The sequence below is a fragment of the Sinocyclocheilus anshuiensis genome, unplaced genomic scaffold, assembly GCF_001515605.1.
Source record: "Sinocyclocheilus anshuiensis isolate Anshui unplaced genomic scaffold, SAMN03320099.WGS_v1.1 scaffold454, whole genome shotgun sequence".
NCBI lineage: Eukaryota > Metazoa > Chordata > Actinopteri > Cypriniformes > Cyprinidae > Sinocyclocheilus > Sinocyclocheilus anshuiensis.
The window spans coordinates 2511404-2530342 of record NW_015548217.1 but is presented as its reverse complement, the minus strand read 5'-3'; the positions used below and the strand labels follow the sequence as shown (position 1 = coordinate 2530342).

Here is an 18939-nt window from a genome sequence, read left to right as displayed (position 1 = left end):
AAAAAAAAAAAAAAGTAGCACATGGAAAATGACTTAATAGATTAATAGAACTATTACCTAACAGTGAAATTATGAACTAAACTAATATTTCCATTTTCACAAACTTTTATTCAATATGCAATAATTTGAAAATGTACTGCGTAGTAAGAATGACTGAGATATCTTCTTTACAGGAAAGCAGAGAATACAGAAGACGTCAAATCAGTGATGGCACCTCCACCTTCAGCAACGGACTGTAATTACGGAGAGACTGTCTTCTCCTTCGCTGATATCAAACACAAGTAAATTGGGTTTTATTGGATACATACATAAATATTAGATCTCTGTAGACAAACATGTCTTTATCCATTATCTTCTTAAAATATTTAGCAGTGAAGGCGATCACGAGGACTCAAATAACATCAGGCGACCAACAAAAGGTCTGTTTTTTTTTATTTTAAAACTTACTGGAATTATTTTTTTTTCGTCCTTGATCAGGTTGGCCGAAATAGGTCTTCCTTATTGGCTTCCCTGTTTACTCCTTCCTGTAAGCAGGTACTGCTACAAATTCCCAACCCAAGAAGCGCCCGTTTTGGCTTTCCCGCTGGAAGCAGTTCTGGTACGCCCCTGTCACTTCATTCATCGGCAACGTTGTGACGTACTTCCTCTTCCTGATTCTGTACGCCTACGTGCTCTTGGTCGACTTCAAGCCGCCTCCGCCTGAAGGCCCAGCCGTTTCTGAGTATGTGCTGTATTTCTGGGTGTTCACAATCGTCTGTGAGGAGATTCGAGAGGTAGATGCTGCATTTCTCAAATCACTTCCTGGTTTTCCTTGTACAATATATCAAACAAGTGATACAAAGAAAGAATTTTCAGTCAAGTATAATGATTAATTCTCTTTGTTCTCTTTCACTCCCAGACATTCATTGTGGGCAGTAAGACGTTTTGTCAGAGGTTGATGCTGTATGTTCAGGATGTTTGGAATAAGTTTGATGTTCTTGCCATCTCCCTCTTTATCGCTGGATTGTGCTGCAGGTAATGCTTGACAGGCAACAAAAATATTTAGCAACTGTTTTCAACGTTGACGATAATAAGAAACATTATCAAATCAGCAGCAAATCAGTATATTAGAATAATTTCTGAAGGATCACATGACATTGAAGACTAAAATAAAGATGCTGAAACAATATTCTTGTGTACTTTTATGCCCGTCTCAGGATGTTCAGTTGGTCGTACAATACGGGACGCGATATACTGTGTATGGACTACATGGTCTTCACGCTCCGACTCATCCACATTTTTGCCATTCACAGACAGTTGGGTCCCAAAATCATCATACTTGGCAAAATGGTGAGACAATCAGAGAGGTGATCAAAGTGATAATGAAGCTCTATAGATGCCATCCAGCAAAAATCATTATGCATGCAATGCATTACCATAAAATCAAGACCTTTTCAAGCAACCGTCCTGAAAAATATAGATTAATTTCATGCTTTTAAAAGCCCTCCAAGCCTAAAAGACTTCAATACCACTAAGATTCCATTGTGTCAACCGTTTACAGATAAAAAATGCATAAAATTAAATTTAAACAATTGGAGACCTTTCACATCTCACTCCTCTTTATATTTCTTTTGAATGAACCACAGATAAAGGATGCGTTCTTCTTCTTATTCTTCCTGGCGGTGTGGCTGAGTGCGTATGGAGTGGCCAATCAAGCTCTATTATACCAATACGACCCAAGCCCTGATAGAGCGTTTCGACGAGTCTTGTACCGACCATATTTGCATATATTTGGACAGATTCCTGTTGAAGAAATAGACAGTATGTTCACTTCTGATTTACACTTAAAGGAATAGTTCACCTAAAAATGAAAATTTGCTGAAAACATGCCGACCCAAAATGTAGATGATTTAGTTTCTTCACTGAAACCGATTTGGAGAATGGATCCAGTGGATCCTCTGCAGTGAATGGGTACCATCAGAATGAGAGTCCAAGCAGCTGATAAAAACATCACAATATCCAACAAGTAAGCCACACTACTCCAGTCCATCAATTAACATCTTGTGAAGCAAAAAGCTGCATGTTTGTAATAAACAAATCCATCATTAGGGTGTTTTATCTGTACACCGTTGTTTCTGGGCAAAATACGAGTCCATAATTCATAACAGTGCTTCCTCCAGTGAAAAAGTCCCCTGTTGTCCTTTAACATCAAAATTCACCAACATATTTGTTTAGAACTGCTTTGGACTGTTTTTGCTTTTAAACAGTGAACTGTACATATGTGGTTGAAACAAGATGACTTTTTCACTGGAGAAAGTGATATTGTGGATAGAGGACTCATTTAAGCTGAAAGCACGTTAAACGGTAAAAACGCCTTAATGATGGATTTGTTTCTTACAAACACATAGCTTTTCACTTCACAAAATGTTAATTGCTGGACTGGAGTGGTGTGGATTACTTGTGGATTATTGTGATGTTTTTATCAGCTGTTTGGACTCCCATTCACTGCAGAGGATCCATTGGTGAGCAGTAGTGAAGTAGTGCTAAATTTCTCCAAATCTGTTCTGATGAAGAAACAAACTCATCTTCATCTTGGATGGCTTGAGGATGAGTAATTTTTCAACAAATTTTCATTTTAGGGTGAACTATTCCTTTAAATTGAAACTTTCTGTTAACATCCATTGACTATATTGTATCTGTGTGTGTTAAGCTGGCAAGTATTGGGATAGAGACTGCACAGATAATCTGACACTGATTAATGAAGGGAAAGAGCCATGTAGAGACACCAGCCACAACTGGCTTGTGGTCATTTTGCTGGTCATATTCCTATTAGTCACCAACATCCTACTAGTCAACCTGCTCATCGCCACATTCAGGTATTTGTTTGTCTAGTCATCCATCTGCTGTATGTAGCCATCAAATTATCCATCCATCCATGTATTTCTATTCTCTTTGTGTCTGTTTCTGTAGCTACACCTTCTCTAAGGTTCAGGAGCACAGCGACACATACTGGAAGTTTCAGCGGTATAATCTGATAGTGGAGTATCATTCCCGTCCAACTCTCGCTCCACCCTTCATCATCCTATCCCACATCAACCTCTTAATCAAAAGAAACCTACGCAAAGTGCCATCCACCAAAATCCACCGATTTGGTAAAGTTAGAAATGAACTGCAGTTCAAGCAGACTTGTTGAAGATGAAATGTGACGTAAAGTAAAATTTGTGCATTTGACTTTTATAATAGCACTGCAGTTGAAGGGTAGAGATGCTAACAAGCTGGTGAAATGGGAGACCTTCCAGAAGGAGAACTTTCTGGCTCTCGAGAGCAAAAAACAAAGAGGGACTGACTCTGAGAGGCTAAAGCGCATGACTGCTAAGTGAGTCAAACAACCTCCTGAAATAAGAATTTGGTTTAATTAGTAATACGCAGCAAAATCTGTATACGGCCCTGGTGGTCTATACACAGTAGCCAGAGCAAGAGATACGATAGATTTCTTTTGCATATCTGACAGTGTAACATTAAGCAGAAGTATTTCGAATGAGTTAAACCTGTATGCTGTCTTCTGAGTAACATTGAGAATATCACTATATATTGTTGCAACACCGCCGCCACGACCAGTCTGACGGGGCTCATGCTTATAACAGTAGCTTGGTGGAGTAGACTCATTTAGACCAATATAATCATTTGGTTTTAGCCAGGTTTCAGTCAAGCAGAGTACATCAAAACTATTTTCTGTGATCATTTCATTTACAATAACTGCTTTGGGTGCGAGTGATCTAATGTTTAGGAGCCCAAACTTTAACAATTGTTTTTGTTCATTTATTTTAAATTTTTCTGGTTTAATCACGATCTGATTTTTTTCATGCGTGAAAATAGTGTACAGCATCGGGCAGAGTACACATCCCTGAGGAGCGCCTGTGTTCATAATGATGGTGCTGGAGGAGTGTTTTCCGAGGCAGACGTGTTGAGGTCTAGTGGTGAGGAAGCTCAGTATCCAGTTACACAGTGCAGAAGCCATTGTGAGGGAAAGATTGAAGATGTCAGTGGTTACACTGGTCAGCTCTGAAGCACAAAGCCCAAGTACATGTCCTGGGATGTTATCCGGACCTGCTGCCTTGCGTGTGTTCACTTTACTCAGTGACTTATAAACCTGTGTGGGGGTTAGCGTCAGTGCCCGTTCCCCCTCATCAGGAGTCACTTCCAGTTTTGTTCAGGGCTTCAAAACGTGCATAAAAGAGGTTGAGTTCATCGAGCAGAGATACAGAGCTGTTTGCAGATGTCCGGCCTTTGTAGTCTGGGATGTGTGCTAGGCCTTGCCACGTTTTCCTTGATTCATGTGCAGCATAGTAAGATTCCAGCCTCTGTCTGTAGGATGCTTTGGCAGATTTAATGCTTTTGCGAACATCATATCTTGACTTTTTGTAGGCCTCCGAGTCCCGTTTTAAAAGCCATAGCGAGCACATAGACTGTAATGTGCCTGTGCAGTAACCCATGGTTTCTGATTTGGATATGTGCAAATGGTCCTCTGTGGTATGATATTGTGTATGCATTTGCTGATATACGCTGTAACAGTTGATGCATATTCATCAATAGTGACTGTGGAGTCCTGTTGTATTGCTGCTGTTCTGAATACATCCCAGTCAGAACATGCAAGACAGTCTTTCAGTGTTTGTTCAGCTGTCTCAGACCACACTTGATGATTTTCCTTTCTAGAGCACACTGTTTCAGCTTCTGTTTGTAGGTTGGGTGTAGAAAAATTGTAATGTGGTCTGAGCATCCAAAATGAGGTTGGGACTTCGCTTTGTAAGCTCCCTTTAACTTTGTATACACGTGATCCAGTGTGTTCTGTTCTCTAGTAGGAATGTTGACATGTTGATGAAATTCTGGTAGCATATACAGTGGTGTGAAAAAGAGTTGGCCCCCTTCCTGATGGGGGCCAACACTTTTTCACACCACTGTATATATATATATATATATATATATGTACAAAACAGTACAATCCTTTAAATAGTATATATATGTATATAAGACAGTATGCATGTACTGACTTGGATTAACGTAACATTTCAAAACATTTAAAGCAACATAATACAATGATGATTGAGAGATGAACCTGATGTGTCATGTTTGATACAGTTCAACTTGATTTTTTATAAAAAAAAAAAATGCATGGATCTTAGTAAACCTAAGTTGCTTTGGCCCAGTAAATGTTCATCTTGAAATACTGTATTACTAACAATATAAATGTTATTGTTATGTTTACTTGTCTAAAAATCAGTAAAGATTTCAAAGCAAAAAGACAGGTGGACTATGGCCTGAAGGCGGATGTTTTTACAATTATACTAAAAGGCCTTTTACTTGCTAAAAAAGTAAAAAATATCAATCTGAGTCAGATAAATCAAATCAAAATGTGATCGAAAATTGTTGTTCCTCAGATGAAAGCAGAATGTTGATGTGATGTGTTTCAGAGTGGACGGTGTCATTAAACAGGTTGGTGAGATCAGAGATGTTGACCGCAGACTGCGAGCACTAGAATCAGATGTAAGGGCACATAATGTGATATCTGTATTACGCTGCATATCGACTATATCTAGCTGTTGTTGATAGATGAATGCTCCCCTGTATGCAGATGGAGTTCTGTACGTCTTCTCTTCAGTGGATTATGGAAGCTCTGTCTCAGAGCAGTACAATGAAGAGCCCTAAAACACACCCGACTCGCAAAGGTACACCTGCTTCTGTCACAACACTCACATATATTTTAGCACGGTGTTTCTCAACTGGTGGCTCACAAAAATAAAAGATTCAAGAATAGCATGTAAAAATAATAAGTGATCATTTAAAAGAAGGGTTCAAATAAATAAATGAATACTTGGAAGTTCCCCTGAGATTAAGTTTTTAATATTTCTATCATTTAACAGCATATTCATGGTTCTCTGATGTCGATTAATAGTCACATGATATGCAAGTAAACAGATAAAATATTTAATGTTTTTTTTTGTACTTTTATCTATCTATATATCTGTGTCTGTCTGCCTGCATAAAAATTTTAATTGGAATTATATTTTCATAATGATTTGAACTATTATTATTATTGCTTTTAACTCCAATTATAAAAAAGAATGACAGAAATATACTAGTTGTAAACTACAATACTGTAAAATAAAAATGGAATGTGATAATATTATAAATATTTTTTATCTTAAAGTTACAATACTAATATGCATGTCTTAAATTCTTCACCTTTAAACATTCAAAACCTCAAACCTTTCAAATAATAGCTTTTATTTCGGCGGTATAATTGTGAAATGCTGTAAACTTCTGTCTGGAAATTACACAGTGTGTAAAATATAAGGATAGAGAATTGAGAGCATTAAAATATTTGTCAGCTTTTTTGTTGATGTCCAGTCAAACCAGTTGAGAACCACAGCTTTAGTTGAATATATTTGCCATTGTCTGGCAATTAGAAGATTTATTTATTTATTTTTTTAATTTCTAGCCTAAACTGATAGTTCATCTTTTTGTCATCAGCCGTCATTTCAGCCTCCAATGAGAAATGAAAAATTAAAAAAGCCTACTTTCCTGTATTCGTCTTCTGTTTCTCACTCTCACGGACACATGAACCAAGAAGCTGCAGAGAGCTAGTAAAAGACAGGCCGATGACCTGTCAAACAACTGCCCGTATTGTTCTGGTTTCCATTTATAAACTGGTCATCCTGGTCTTTTCATGGTTCATCCTGCTCTTACAAGTTTAGTGCTCCCAAATGACCTGTTCTGGTTTTCCATGTGATTGTGGGAAGAGAACAGGACACAGAACGTCCTTGAACTTACTGTACACTAAAAGGTCAATTATGTCATGTTACATTCATAGATTACTTTTATCGTTAGGTTTTATTATAAGGTCAGGGTAACTGTCTTCTTAGAATCTGATTTTATAGAGCTATAACACAATATCGGTAACCAAACAGTTGCTGGTCCACATTGACTTCTATAGTATGAAAAGAAAAATACTATGGAAGTCAATGGGGACCAGCAACTGTTCGTTTGGAACAACTTGAGGGTGAGTAAATGATTTTTGGCGGACTATCCCTTTAAAAGCTGCAGTAGGAACAAAGAAAGCATATTGTAACTTATACTTTGTATGTCATTTTTTGTATTTTAATTTTTGAACCAAACACCTATGAACAACTCGTATTTATTGATTATATAGTCTTGACACATATCTTGACACACATATGTTACAGTACATGAAATAAGTCTAATGTTCAATAGGGATGTTTTAATATCTAACTTTATTATTTGATAAACCAAACAAACTAAAAATCTATAATTGAATGATTTTTGCACTCAAATATGGAACTGGAATGCTGCAATGATTGTTTACATTTTAAATATAGCAAAATATTTTTCATAAGATTCATACTGTAATTGCATTCTGTAACAATGTTCTCGGATTTTGTTTGGGTCTTTTTTTTTTATTCCATGTTTGGATATTTATGTTTGATTTTGTGATGACATTTTTATGAGTTCTTCATTGTCTTATTTGTGATCTTGTATTCTTTTTTTTTTTTTGTATTACACTTTTAAAGTACATTTTGAAACTATAATATCTGATGCAACTATTTAAAGGATTGTACTGTTTTGGCAACCACAGCAGAACAGAATCAGCAGACAGAGAGGAGATAAATAGACTGCGTGTCCAAGTTTGCATCTCGGATTTCAGGGGCAACAAAGATCCTTCACCATGTTCTCTCTTCCCCACCCTCACCCTATGGACTCTGGACTTGTAGATCCCACTAATTTCCTGTGTTAATGTATTGTCAATTGAAACAGGACGTTTGGGTTGGACAGTTAGTCACTTAAAAAAATGGCAATAGGTTTTAGTTATGTGACAGTCAAGAATTATAATTTAGTGATGAGAGAAACAGAGCTTTTCAAAACTCCAAATCAGTTGAATCGGCTGTTTACTATTTTAAAATGCTCAAAACACATAGGCCGGTGACACTGGTGGTCAAAGCAGTGTAAATGCAATGCAGACTCGTTTGCAAATGTTGTTCTTGAAAATGTAATGTAATCTATTAAATCTATACCAATCTTTCAAACTCTTAAGTGTCTGTGTATATAATATGTATTCTTTTATTGATTTGTAGGGCTTCTTTTGTGGCTAATCAGGCCAATAAGAGAATTAACTATGACTCTTTATATATATATATCTATCAACACACACAGGATACTTGAGGATCTTTGAAAACCCCATGAAATCAAGATATAGAAATGTATAATTAAAAATGTCTACATTCTAAAACCATATTGACACTGGTTCATGGATCACTGAGATCCAATCTTCTAAGCAACCAATAAGCAGCCCCATTGGCGGATTCTAAGTTTCATTGAACTGTTGGCCTATTCCGGTCTCCACAGGAACTTATGTTAATACTGGGTAAAAACAGAAAATGAATTAAACAAAAACGTTTTTGAATACTACTGGGATAAAAAAAGAGCTCAAGGTCAAGCTAATAAAGGAATTTCTGGAAATTATTTGTTTTTAGCACCAGCAAACCAGTATGCATTGCATTCAATGTCAAAGACTGACGAGAGAAAACAAGCATGGCTTGCAACGCTTAAGTGAAAATACTCCCCAAAGAAGGTATATATACTGTATTTGTTCTTATCATTTTGTGGACAAAAAGTGCCCTAGTTTTCCGGTATGAGTCAGGAAAGAAAAACTTATACAGGAACCTGTGGAGAGTGTTTAGATTAAAATCTTCCTGAAAGTGAATACAAATCCATTTCATTTTCACCATCTGGTGACGTAAATGGTAGCAGGTGCATACAGCAGTAGATATCAAGGTATGCAGTGATTAAGACGTATAGAGGTGACCTTTAGAAAAGGACCTGATATAGGGAAAGCGCGAGCGAGTGAGAGAGGGATGGTGTTTCAGCAGCTGAGTGATCTATTGAAGGTCAGATCATGCAATGTACTGCTACTATTGAGAGCCTCTTTATATACTGTAGCTTCCCACCCACCAGACCCAGCCAGGCCTAAGGAGGGTCAAAATGGCACTGGCTTCACTCAGTTGGGTCTATGTTTGTGTAATGTTGGTCCTAAAGTTGATTTGTGCCTTTCTATAATCTTCCATTACTCATGAGCACTTCTATTTATCTAATTTTCTCTCACATAGACAAAGAAGTAATAATAAAAGGCATTAGAAGTGTGTCTTGTGCATGTGGCCCTGTCAATCATCTCAGTATGTTCCTCTGTTCTACACCATTCTCTGAATGGTGCAAGTGTGCATGTGACCGTACAACAGAGACCAGCCCCCTCTCTCACTCAACTACCTCTCTAATTCCCTCTGGTGGATCCAGCGTCTGCACTTCCAAGTACTTGGTCCAAAGATCTAAAGATCTTGGATCATTGAACCCCATAAGAAACTGCTCCTCTTGGGTGGATACGAACACATTTTTTATAAACTGACTGTATTTGTGTGAGGGAGCGACTGCAAGATGGTAGCTTCACATAGCTGGCTGTTGGGGCTTATCGTAGCTCTGCTTTGCACTGGACCGTTCGGGGATTCTGTGCAGGCTGAAGAAAGGCTGCAAAGTGAGGAAGCCGAGGTGCTGAGCGGTCTGGACCCTACTGGAGGTGAGAAAGAGGAGGTGGCTGATGAGGAGGAGGTTGGAGATATATCTGAAGAAGTAGATGAAGACGTGGGAGGAGATGGGGAAGCAGAGGGAGCTGAAGATGAAGATGATGGAGAGGAAGCGGTGACACCAGAAGAGGAGATAACTAAGGAGGCAGAATCAACTGAGGCAGAAGCTGAGGATGAGGCAGAAGAGGGAGCAGATGAAGAGGAACCAGCAGAGGAAGAAGAAGAGGTAGAAGTAGCAGAAGAGGAGGAGGAGGAGGAGGATGCAGAGAAAGAGGAGGTAGAAGTAGAGGAAGGATTAGCAGAAGAAGAGGATTCAGCACAACAGATAACAGAGGAAGAAGAAACAGCCGCAGAGGATGAGGGAGCACCAGGTGAGGAAGAGGAAGAGGCAGATGAGGAGAATGAAACTGCTGATGAAGATAATGAGGAGGCTGGAGATGAAGGTGCAGATGAAGAGACCACAGATACTGTTGAAGGTAACTACTGAATTAATAATTAAATAGCCTTCACAATCAATGTTAAGTGTTTTTACTTACACTGAAAACAGAAATATTTTTAGACTATATTTACGTGAAAAAAGCTAGGAAACAACTAACTCAGAAACTTCAAGTAGAAATTAGAAAATAGAAAATTTTACTGACACGTGAAGTTTTCTTAAGAACGATTATAAAAAATAATATTAATGGTAATACATACCGTATTTAAGTCCCTGAGTAATTTTTACTTTAACATATTACTTTAACATACTACTTACTACAATTCATCAATCATTAATACTGATAATGTACTTTATAAAAATGGTTAGTTTTCACCGCAAATGACACGTTCTAAAACCTAATGCCTCTCAGTGAGTCTATGAAGTCACACATTCTAAAATAGCTCACTATATCAGAACAGCTACAGCAGCTGAAATATTCCAACCACTTTAAGTCCTTTCTGGCTGAATGTTGTTGACATGAACCTAACACATGGCATATGCGTTACATATACTCGACTGTTTGGCCAACTCTGAAACCTAGAGTTTGTTATCAACATAAAATTCACAAGCACCAAAGTGCATTTGAGTTTTAGCTGCCATCTAAAAATGAACAAAGCAACCGTATCTATCTCAGGGGCAAATGTCAACTAGCTTTCCCTTAACTGACTGCTGTAAGATGAGTAAACAAATTCAATTTTTGCACCCCTATTAAGGACACTTTGAGAAAGGGACACTATTTGTTGAGGCATTACAAAAAAAAAGTGAACAAGTAAATTCCTTCACAATGGGCCCTTCACCAAGTCCTTTAGAGAAGGGACACTTCAAAGAAGTAATTGTATTTTTTATAGTCATGTGACCCAGGGTGGCAAGTCATTGCAATTCATTTTAATGCTAGATGGTGGGAGACTTTGAGTTAATGTAAACAGAATAATTCAAGTCGTTTTGGTTTGTTGTAATTACACAAATTTTCAGCATTAATTTTATATGAAGTTTCATAAACAAGAATAGTGTTTAATAGTAGATACATTAGATAAATGTGTCTACCTGCAGGGTCCAAAAATAATAAGTAATAAAAGCAGAAAGAAAACAGAACAGAAAGTATACATTAAGAAAAAGAAAGGACCAAGCACTGAACCCTGCACCCCAATGATTATCCGATGTGACTTTGACACATATTCTCTCCAGGAAACCTTAGAGCTGACTAAACATAAATCTTTCAATACCTTGACAGAAAAGTTGACAGCACTAGTCTGTAGCTTTCAACTGTTGTAGGGTTAAGTGTTGTGGGGTCATCCAGGCCTTCTTAAATATAGTGGGAATGTAGCCAAACGCATTGATATGATAGAATGGAGTTGAAGAGATCTCTTGTACAAGATCCTGTGAATAGTCTGCAGGTGTCTGAAGTGTTGCTGATCTTGTTTCGGTAGTAAGTGACCTTGGCAGCAGAAACAAGTAAAGGAGAGGAAGGAGATGAAAGATTGATACTTGCTCAAGAAAGCAACAAGATTATGGTTAGGGATACAGTTATGGGTGAGCCTGTTCGCTTGCATTGTGTGCTGCAGCGAAATATGAGGCCAGAAATTCTAGGAAGTCAGCTGGTTGAGGTTTGTCCAGGTGAACGTTAAAGTCAATACAGAGACATTGTGAAACTTTGGCAGTAGCAGTAATTGATATTCTAAGGATGTGTTTTTGCAGAGAGAAGAGAGAGTAATGAATTTCCAAAGTTGAAGACGGGATTGAGGGAGTTGCCATGTTATCTGTGCAGATCCATGTCTGTCAGACCAAAACATTTTAAGAGGTTTGACTGACTGGCCAAGGCAGGGATAAAGTCAGCCAACTGGCAGTTCCAACAGATATAGAAAGACTGTGAGTGTAGGTACCCTGGAGTGGATGTCTCCTTATGGTAAACAACAAGAAGGTAGTAAGATGGAGTATTAAGGAACGCCAGGGTTGTCCAATCCTGCTCCTGGAGGGCCACTGTCCTACAAAGTTTATCTCTTGCCTGGAAGTGTCTAGAGATCCTGGTTGGTTCAGGTGTGTTTAATTAGGGCTGGACCTAAGCTCTGCTGGAATGTGGCACTCTAGGAACAGAATTGGACAAACCCTGCTGTAAGCCCGAGACACACTGCATGATTTTAGCAATCCAATAAGATCATTGCATGCCACACTGTTCCACATGGATCTAATAAACTTGACTACGATGCGTGTAGACTGTATGATGATGACACCAATGGACTCATACTCTACGACGCACATTACTATAGAAGAATAAAACGTCATTAGCATGCGCTAGTGCTAAACAAAAAGAGCATGATAAATCACACTTTAGCAGTTGTAGTTTTTATTTGTGTGGAAAAAAAGTGGAAGCGGCAAAAGAGGAAGGGATAAGAGCTTGAGGTAAGCAGTTTTATGTTTTAGCGCCATTTCGCATTGATTTCATGTTGCATTTTTATTGGTTGGTCAGTAAACGTTGGTCAGAAAATGATCATAGACTATCCTTGGTCACAAGACCGTGACAACGGCCGTCTTTTGAACCTCTCTCATGGTACGACACAGGACCACCGATTAAGAGCCATGATCACAGAAATCGCCATGATTGTTTAATTATGCAAATCTTTCGTCTGGGACAGACGAAAATTGTGCGGTGTGTTTTAGGCTGTAGGTGCCACCTTGTTGGTGTCCTCACTTGTTGGAACCATGGAGATTTGATTTGCATGTTTTTTACAAAAGCAGAGCTTCCACTTCCTCTTCAGAATCACCTATTAATTGACCCTTCGCAAAGCTTCCTCTCCACCCATTACTGTTGCTATGTCCGACAAGCCATGCCACTCTCATGCCACACATGTTCTCACGCAGTGAAAATTATATCGCGGAGCAAAGAGGAAACTGACAACGCAACGACAGACAAGACAGAGCATGTTACTTTTGGTATGAAACAAAGACATTTTTTAAGAAATTCAAACAATAAATACCATTTTGTGGCTTTTAATGTTTTGTGACAGATCACTGTAGCACCTCAGTTCAAGCATCACATATAGCGATCATTTCATACAAGTGCCCATACTAGTTACAGCACGAAATAAACATAAATGAACATTAGAAGGTATCTTGTTTCACAAGATGTCAATACGTTATACAAATACATTAATCTACTCTCCTGTCTGGTTTGTTGGACAAAAATAGCAGATTCGGTGTTACGATTGGTCACATCACCTGTCAATCAAACTCCCTGTGAAGGGTCAGTTAAGTACTTGTCCACTGATTGCTTTATAGTTGAGCTTAGCAGTGTCTTAACCAGCTGCAACAAGGCCTAAAGACGGGCACACATTACACAATTTTTGCCCCAATATTCAATCGTCAACAGTTTTGTGGAAATTTGCCGAATGCCAGAAATCTGAGGCAAATCAGTGCTCATTCACGTGTGTGACAATAGCATTAGTGTTATCAAAGAGGCGATCCGAGAGAAGCACCAATGCATCACTGATGCCCGTAAGATATCTGTCGGCGACTCACAGTCCTTCAGTGTAAAATTTGTTTTGACAGGAAATGACATTGAGCGTTTTTGAAGCCTAAAGTAGACCGGCAGAGCCGGCCGTCACCATCTTGGCAGCGCGTCACTGCGCATCACTCCCGGATAATCGAAAATGGGCAAAGAGGCGGGAGCTGGTTGCTGAAACCACGCCCACCTAGCTTGACGGCGATGAATTGCAGTTTTAGTCACTTCCGTGTTGGCTTCACGAGAGAGACCGGAAGGTTGCCGCTTGGCGACGACCTACAGCCAATGAGAGAGCACAATACAGGGCAACTGAAAGTTCAGGGGGAGGAGTCATAATATACCTGCAACAGAACATCAAAAAGCAACCATTCTCTACTTCATATTCTTCTTTTTAATTATTTATTTTTCACTGCAAATCAGCGTATAGAAAACCTGGATTGCAATCTTTTTGTGGGCTGTTTTTGACAGGAATATTAAGATCTTTGTTAAACCTACTTTTTCTCTCTCTCTCTCTCTATGTAGAAACTGCCAGTGAGGAAAATGTAGAGGGACAAGAGTTGGTCTCCACGAAGGATGTAATGTATAGCTCAGGCTCTTTCTGTGCACTTTGCTCAGTCTGTGAGGTAACCACGCTTCTACCACACTGCACTTACATTACTGACTCACACATGCCCCAGTTCCTATTCATGTTAAGAGAGTTTTTAACTGGGCCTGGGGCAAAAATGCGCCCAAGTTTAAAGGATTAGTTCACTTCCAGAATAGAAATTTCATGATAAATTACTCACTCCCATGTCATCCAAGATGTTCATGTCTTTCTTTCTTCAGTCAAAAAGAAATTAAGGTTTTTCTCTATATAGTGGACTTCAACAGGCATCAATGGGTTGAAGGTTCAAATTGCGGTTTCAATGAAGCTTCAAAGGGCTCTACACGAACCCAGCCGAGGAACAAGAGTCTCATCTAGCAAAACGATTATCATTTTCTAAAAAAAAAAATGTATATACTTTTTAATCACAAATGCTCATCTTGCACTAGCTCTACGATGCGCATCCATGACTTCACACATTACTTAGACATGTTGGAAAGTGACGTTTATTCTGGAAGCGAACTAATCCTTTAAAATAAGGGACAATTTTTATTGCCATTTACTAAATTTACCATTTATGTTAGTAAGCAGCGATTAAGAAATCCATTGAAAATGCCAGTTTGTTCAGTATGCTGACTGAATCCTGCAGTCTCACGGATTCTCTCTTCATAAACAAAAAAGTGCTGCTACGATGTAAACAAGATATTCATTTTGTATAGACAGCCTGAAGCTGTAGACATCATTACAAATTCAGAAGCAATAATCAACAATAATTTGTCATAATATTGCAGTTCTGCTATATAATTAATTCCTTTAATTCTATAATTTATATACGTTATGTAGGACATTTACGGTATGCAGCATCATGCGACTGCTGTGAAAATATATGCATGTCACCTTTTAAGCAGCATTGAATAATCATGCTATGTCAGATGCAGCTTTGCAGTGAAAAGACTACTTTTGTTGATGTTGATAAAATAATTATTAATAGTCTGCAGTATTTTGATTGAATGTCACTGGAAATCAATCCATTTTTAAACCTGATGACATCATCATGACGATGATCAGCACATGAGGTACATATTTTTCAACTACTTTTAGGTGATAATTTCACCTATTTTTAGCACACGCAAAACCCACGGAACTTTAGTATAACCCATGAACTTACTTAAGTATAGATTTGGTGTGATCCCTTCCTAAACCTCCCCAGTAAAGAGCAGAGGTGTAGCTTACTACTCTATCTCTGTCCACCTCTCAGCACTGCGGTACCTGTGACAAATGTCCCTGTGAGGAAGGGGACACGTCAGCACACTGCAATCACTGCGAAGTAGGTTTTCTTCTTCTTAATATGATCAAAATTCATATTAATAAAGGCCAAATGTATGTGGACACCTGAACACTACACCTCATTTAACAACAACAAAAACAAACATCTATGCACGTTATGCATCATCTACCCTCTTATCTTCTTCCACAGGATTGTTCCTACTGTTACGTTTGTCCTGTGATCTGTGAAACAGTCTGCCAGCCAGGTATGATGCTGCTATTAATAGGATGCGCACTCTTGATTAATTTGAGAGTATCAAAGTTCACTTAGCTTACGCTGAACCAAACACTATTATTTGTTAGCTATATATATGTTATGTAATTACTTTCAGTCTTTTTTGGATTATATTTTTGGAATGTTTGCTTGTTTTTAGGTGGAATTCTTGATGTACTGAGCGGTTCTCTCTACCAGTAAGGATGCAACATCTGTTCAAAACCATACTTGCAGAATAATCACATTATGAATATATTCATACCTGTTATCAGCATAGTTTTAGGTCGAGCCTTATTTGTGTTTTTTGTCCTCTACTTCACCTACAGGACGGTGAACACGTTGCTCTGAAAACGTTCAGCATTCTTCACAGAGGAACTACAGACTAGCGTTCAAATCATTCATTTGTAGGCCTGTCTATTTGACTGGCAAGATCCGGGGATTCTCACTCTGAGGCCAGCAAAGAGAGTGGACAACAGATCTTAAATATAAGCAAGGAACTGCCAGGACCCTAATGTTTACCATTTAATGGCATTTTAAAGGTGACTTTACAGGCTGCATTAAATGAATAACAAATATGGTTACGTGCAAATGATCTCATTTAGTACTTATATAATATTTCACAATATTACTGTTTTTGACTGTATTTTTGATCAAATAAATGCAGTATTGGTGAACATAAGACTCTTCTTTCAAAACATAAAATCTTACTGACCCCAAGCTTTTGAATGTATATGGAGTAACTTGCGTAAAATAATAACAAAAGTTCAGGTCAACATGAATGTGTTAGTTCTGTCTGTACACCTAAATCATAAAATGTAATTCTGGTTTCAGATTAATCAGTGTCAATTTAAAGAAATGTGTATAAATTATGAGTGTGTGAACAAAGAGATACACTAAACACACTGCACTTATTATTCACCCTTGGGTTGTTCCAAACATGTATGAATTTCTTTCTTCTGCTGAACACAAACAAAGATATTTTGAAGAAAATGACTAACCAAACAGTTTCTGGTCCCAACTGATTTCCATAGTATTTTTTTTTTCCATACTATGGAAGTCAATGGGAACCAGCAACTGTTTGGCTACCCATATTCTCAAACAGGTTTGGAACAACTTGAGGGTGAGTAAATGATGACAGAATTGTAATTTTTGGGTGAGCTAGCACTTTAATTTAGGACATATTTCATGTTGGGAAATTGAACAAATGCAGGAAATGACAGATATCACATCCCGAAGAGACGATGCTGTTCAATCCTGGTAGCATGACTGGAGATCTTCTGGGTGTGAATGGAGGACAGTAAAGACATAACTTTAACATCTGCATATTAGATTACAAATATTTTTTAACACAGTTTGTTCTTAGCTTCTACTATAATTGTGTATATTTAACAAAACATTCATACAGATTAATGAAATTAAATGACTAACAACTGCACTTTGTCATGCTCTGCTCATACAACAGAAACCACCTCCTTAAGGTGTGAAAACCTAGTTAGAGTGAGGAAACTATTGGTTTTCAACACTTTTCAGTAGCTAAAATATTTTAAGAATTAAATGTAATGTAACTCAGGCAGATCTGATTTAATATGGAAATATGCTAAAAATGCTCATTTCTAACAAGCAGATGCTTCTCATGACGTGTGGTTACTATTTTATTGTCTGACTTCAGCTTTGCAAAAGGTGAGTATTTTCTATCACTTTCTTCTTGTGTTGGTTGAATCAGCTTTATTTTGGTATATATATTCATGCATAGGCCTATGATTTTTATTCTATGAACAACACGTAAGAACACAGGACTATATAGGGGTCAGGCAAAATCTACACAGTAGTTGATTTAACAGTTAATTCTAGCATGTCTCTTTTTTCACCACTCTCACTTTCAACTCAACCCAGTGTGAAGAAGAGTCTAAAGCAGTTTATAGAGCTGACCTTGTTTTCTTTCTCTTTCAAATTTATTTTTGATTGGTGCTACTTTGGCTGTGGTGAGCAACATTACGTTTTCATTACCTTTTATTCAATGTTTCAAAATATTTATTTATATACACACACACACACACACACATGTCTGGTCAGCTATCCTTGTGGGGACTCTCCATAGGCGTAATGGTTTTTATACTGTACAGACCGTATATTCTATTGCCCTACACCAACCCTACCCCTAAACTACCCCTTACAGGAAACTTTGTGCTATTTCAGATTTTCAATACACTCCATTCTGTGTGATTTATAAGCGTTTTGAAAAGTGGGGACATGGGGTAATGTCCTGAAAAGTCACCTTCTCCTTGTAATCACACACACACACACACACACACACACACACACACACACATGTTTTAATTTTAATTTCATTTTGTCATTTTGTACGAAGTGATAACACTATTATCATTACAAATGACAGACGGCTTCGCTGTGCTGGGCTTTTTGATTGTGAATCGCATTGACAAGGCTTATCCACTAGAGGGCATTATTACCATTTCGATTGACAATTTATTTGGAAAGTAGCCTATTCAAAGTTTTGCCATATCTGGCTATTATAAGTGTCTTTTATTCTGAAACGACACAAAAGCTTTGTGTGAGAAACAGACTGAAATGTAAGTCTTATTTATTGAAAATTTCCCATCTTTTGTAAATAATGACAGAATGAGTTAATAATTTCTCCTATCAATTAAGTGGATCTTAATGGACCTCTTTAGTTTGCTGATGACTAGTTTCATTTTCATATATTATTTCAGTTTTAGTTATTTTTAGTACTTTGAGTTAAACTAAATGAAAATGAGAAATGTTGCTTTTGGCAACTAGCTTAAATAATATTTATATAATATTAATATTTTAATTCAGGTAATGTTTATTTTAAGTAACATTTTTATGGTTTTGGATTTGGTTTATACTAATAACCCTGCTGAAGATGTCTATTATTGAGCCAGTGCTTGTTGTGGTTAGCTAATTGATTGTGGTAAAATGGTTATTACCAGTGCAGTGACACAACTAAATGTAATGCTCACCTTCTCCCTCTGTCAGCTCATTTTGCAAAACACGTTGATAAAACACAGTGAATGGAGGAACATGTCTAATTTTATAGTTAACTGTTTGTTAAAGAACTCAGAGAAAATTGAAATTACAAATGAGCTAAATGACAAATTCCACTCAAATCTTTTCCTCCAGGAGGACAAAAAAAAAAAAAAAAAAAAAGAAAAAAAAAAAGAAAAAGGAGACGAC

The 18939-nt window shown here is 37.7% G+C and overlaps 2 protein-coding genes across 7 annotated transcripts in view; both read left to right on the top strand.

Moving 5' to 3' along the window:
- The window catches only part of LOC107654014 (transient receptor potential cation channel subfamily M member 4-like), a 32280-nt gene extending 24225 nt beyond the window's left edge, over window positions 1-8055 (top strand). For 2 of the 6 annotated variants that reach the window (XM_016440889.1, XM_016440888.1), the window contains exons 17-28: window positions 174-281; window positions 370-419; window positions 535-773; window positions 899-1014; window positions 1197-1329; window positions 1626-1800; window positions 2690-2855; window positions 2950-3131; window positions 3223-3355; window positions 5448-5520; window positions 5609-5702; window positions 7631-8054. In XM_016440889.1, coding sequence (XP_016296375.1) covers window positions 174-281; window positions 370-419; window positions 535-773; window positions 899-1014; window positions 1197-1329; window positions 1626-1800; window positions 2690-2855; window positions 2950-3131; window positions 3223-3355; window positions 5448-5520; window positions 5609-5702; window positions 7631-7662 — 1501 coding nt within the window. In that variant the 3' untranslated portion in view covers window positions 7663-8054. Of the gene's footprint in view, window positions 1-173; window positions 282-369; window positions 420-534; window positions 774-898; window positions 1015-1196; window positions 1330-1625; window positions 1801-2689; window positions 2856-2949; window positions 3132-3222; window positions 3356-5447; window positions 5521-5608; window positions 5703-6475; window positions 6961-7630 lie in introns of those variants that run through there. The other 4 variants (XM_016440891.1, XM_016440890.1, XM_016440892.1 and 1 more) reach the window with 4 other exon arrangements.
- Window positions 8056-9315: 1260 nt separating this feature from the next.
- On the top strand, window positions 9316-16302 carry LOC107654016 (sarcoplasmic reticulum histidine-rich calcium-binding protein-like). Its single transcript, XM_016440894.1, has 6 exons — window positions 9316-10102; window positions 14123-14223; window positions 15442-15510; window positions 15661-15715; window positions 15884-15920; window positions 16050-16302. The coding sequence occupies exons 1-6, from the start codon at window positions 9481-9483 to the stop codon at window positions 16069-16071; spliced, it is 906 nt and encodes a 301-aa protein (XP_016296380.1). The 5' UTR covers window positions 9316-9480; the 3' UTR covers window positions 16072-16302.
- Window positions 16303-18939: the final 2637 nt, after the last annotated feature.

What these genes read in the sequence shown, in the direction of transcription:
- LOC107654016 (XM_016440894.1), top strand. Translation starts at nt 9,481, where the DNA reads ATGGTAGCTTCACATAGCTGGCTGTTGGGGCTTATCGTAGCTCTGCTT. An exon ending in GACCACAGATACTGTTGAAG is followed by an intron (nt 10,103 to 14,122) that starts GTAACTACTGAA and finishes CTCTCTATGTAG; the next exon opens with AAACTGCCAGTGAGGAAAAT. An exon ending in CACACTGCAATCACTGCGAA is followed by an intron (nt 15,511 to 15,660) that starts GTAGGTTTTCTT and finishes CTTCTTCCACAG; the next exon opens with GATTGTTCCTACTGTTACGT.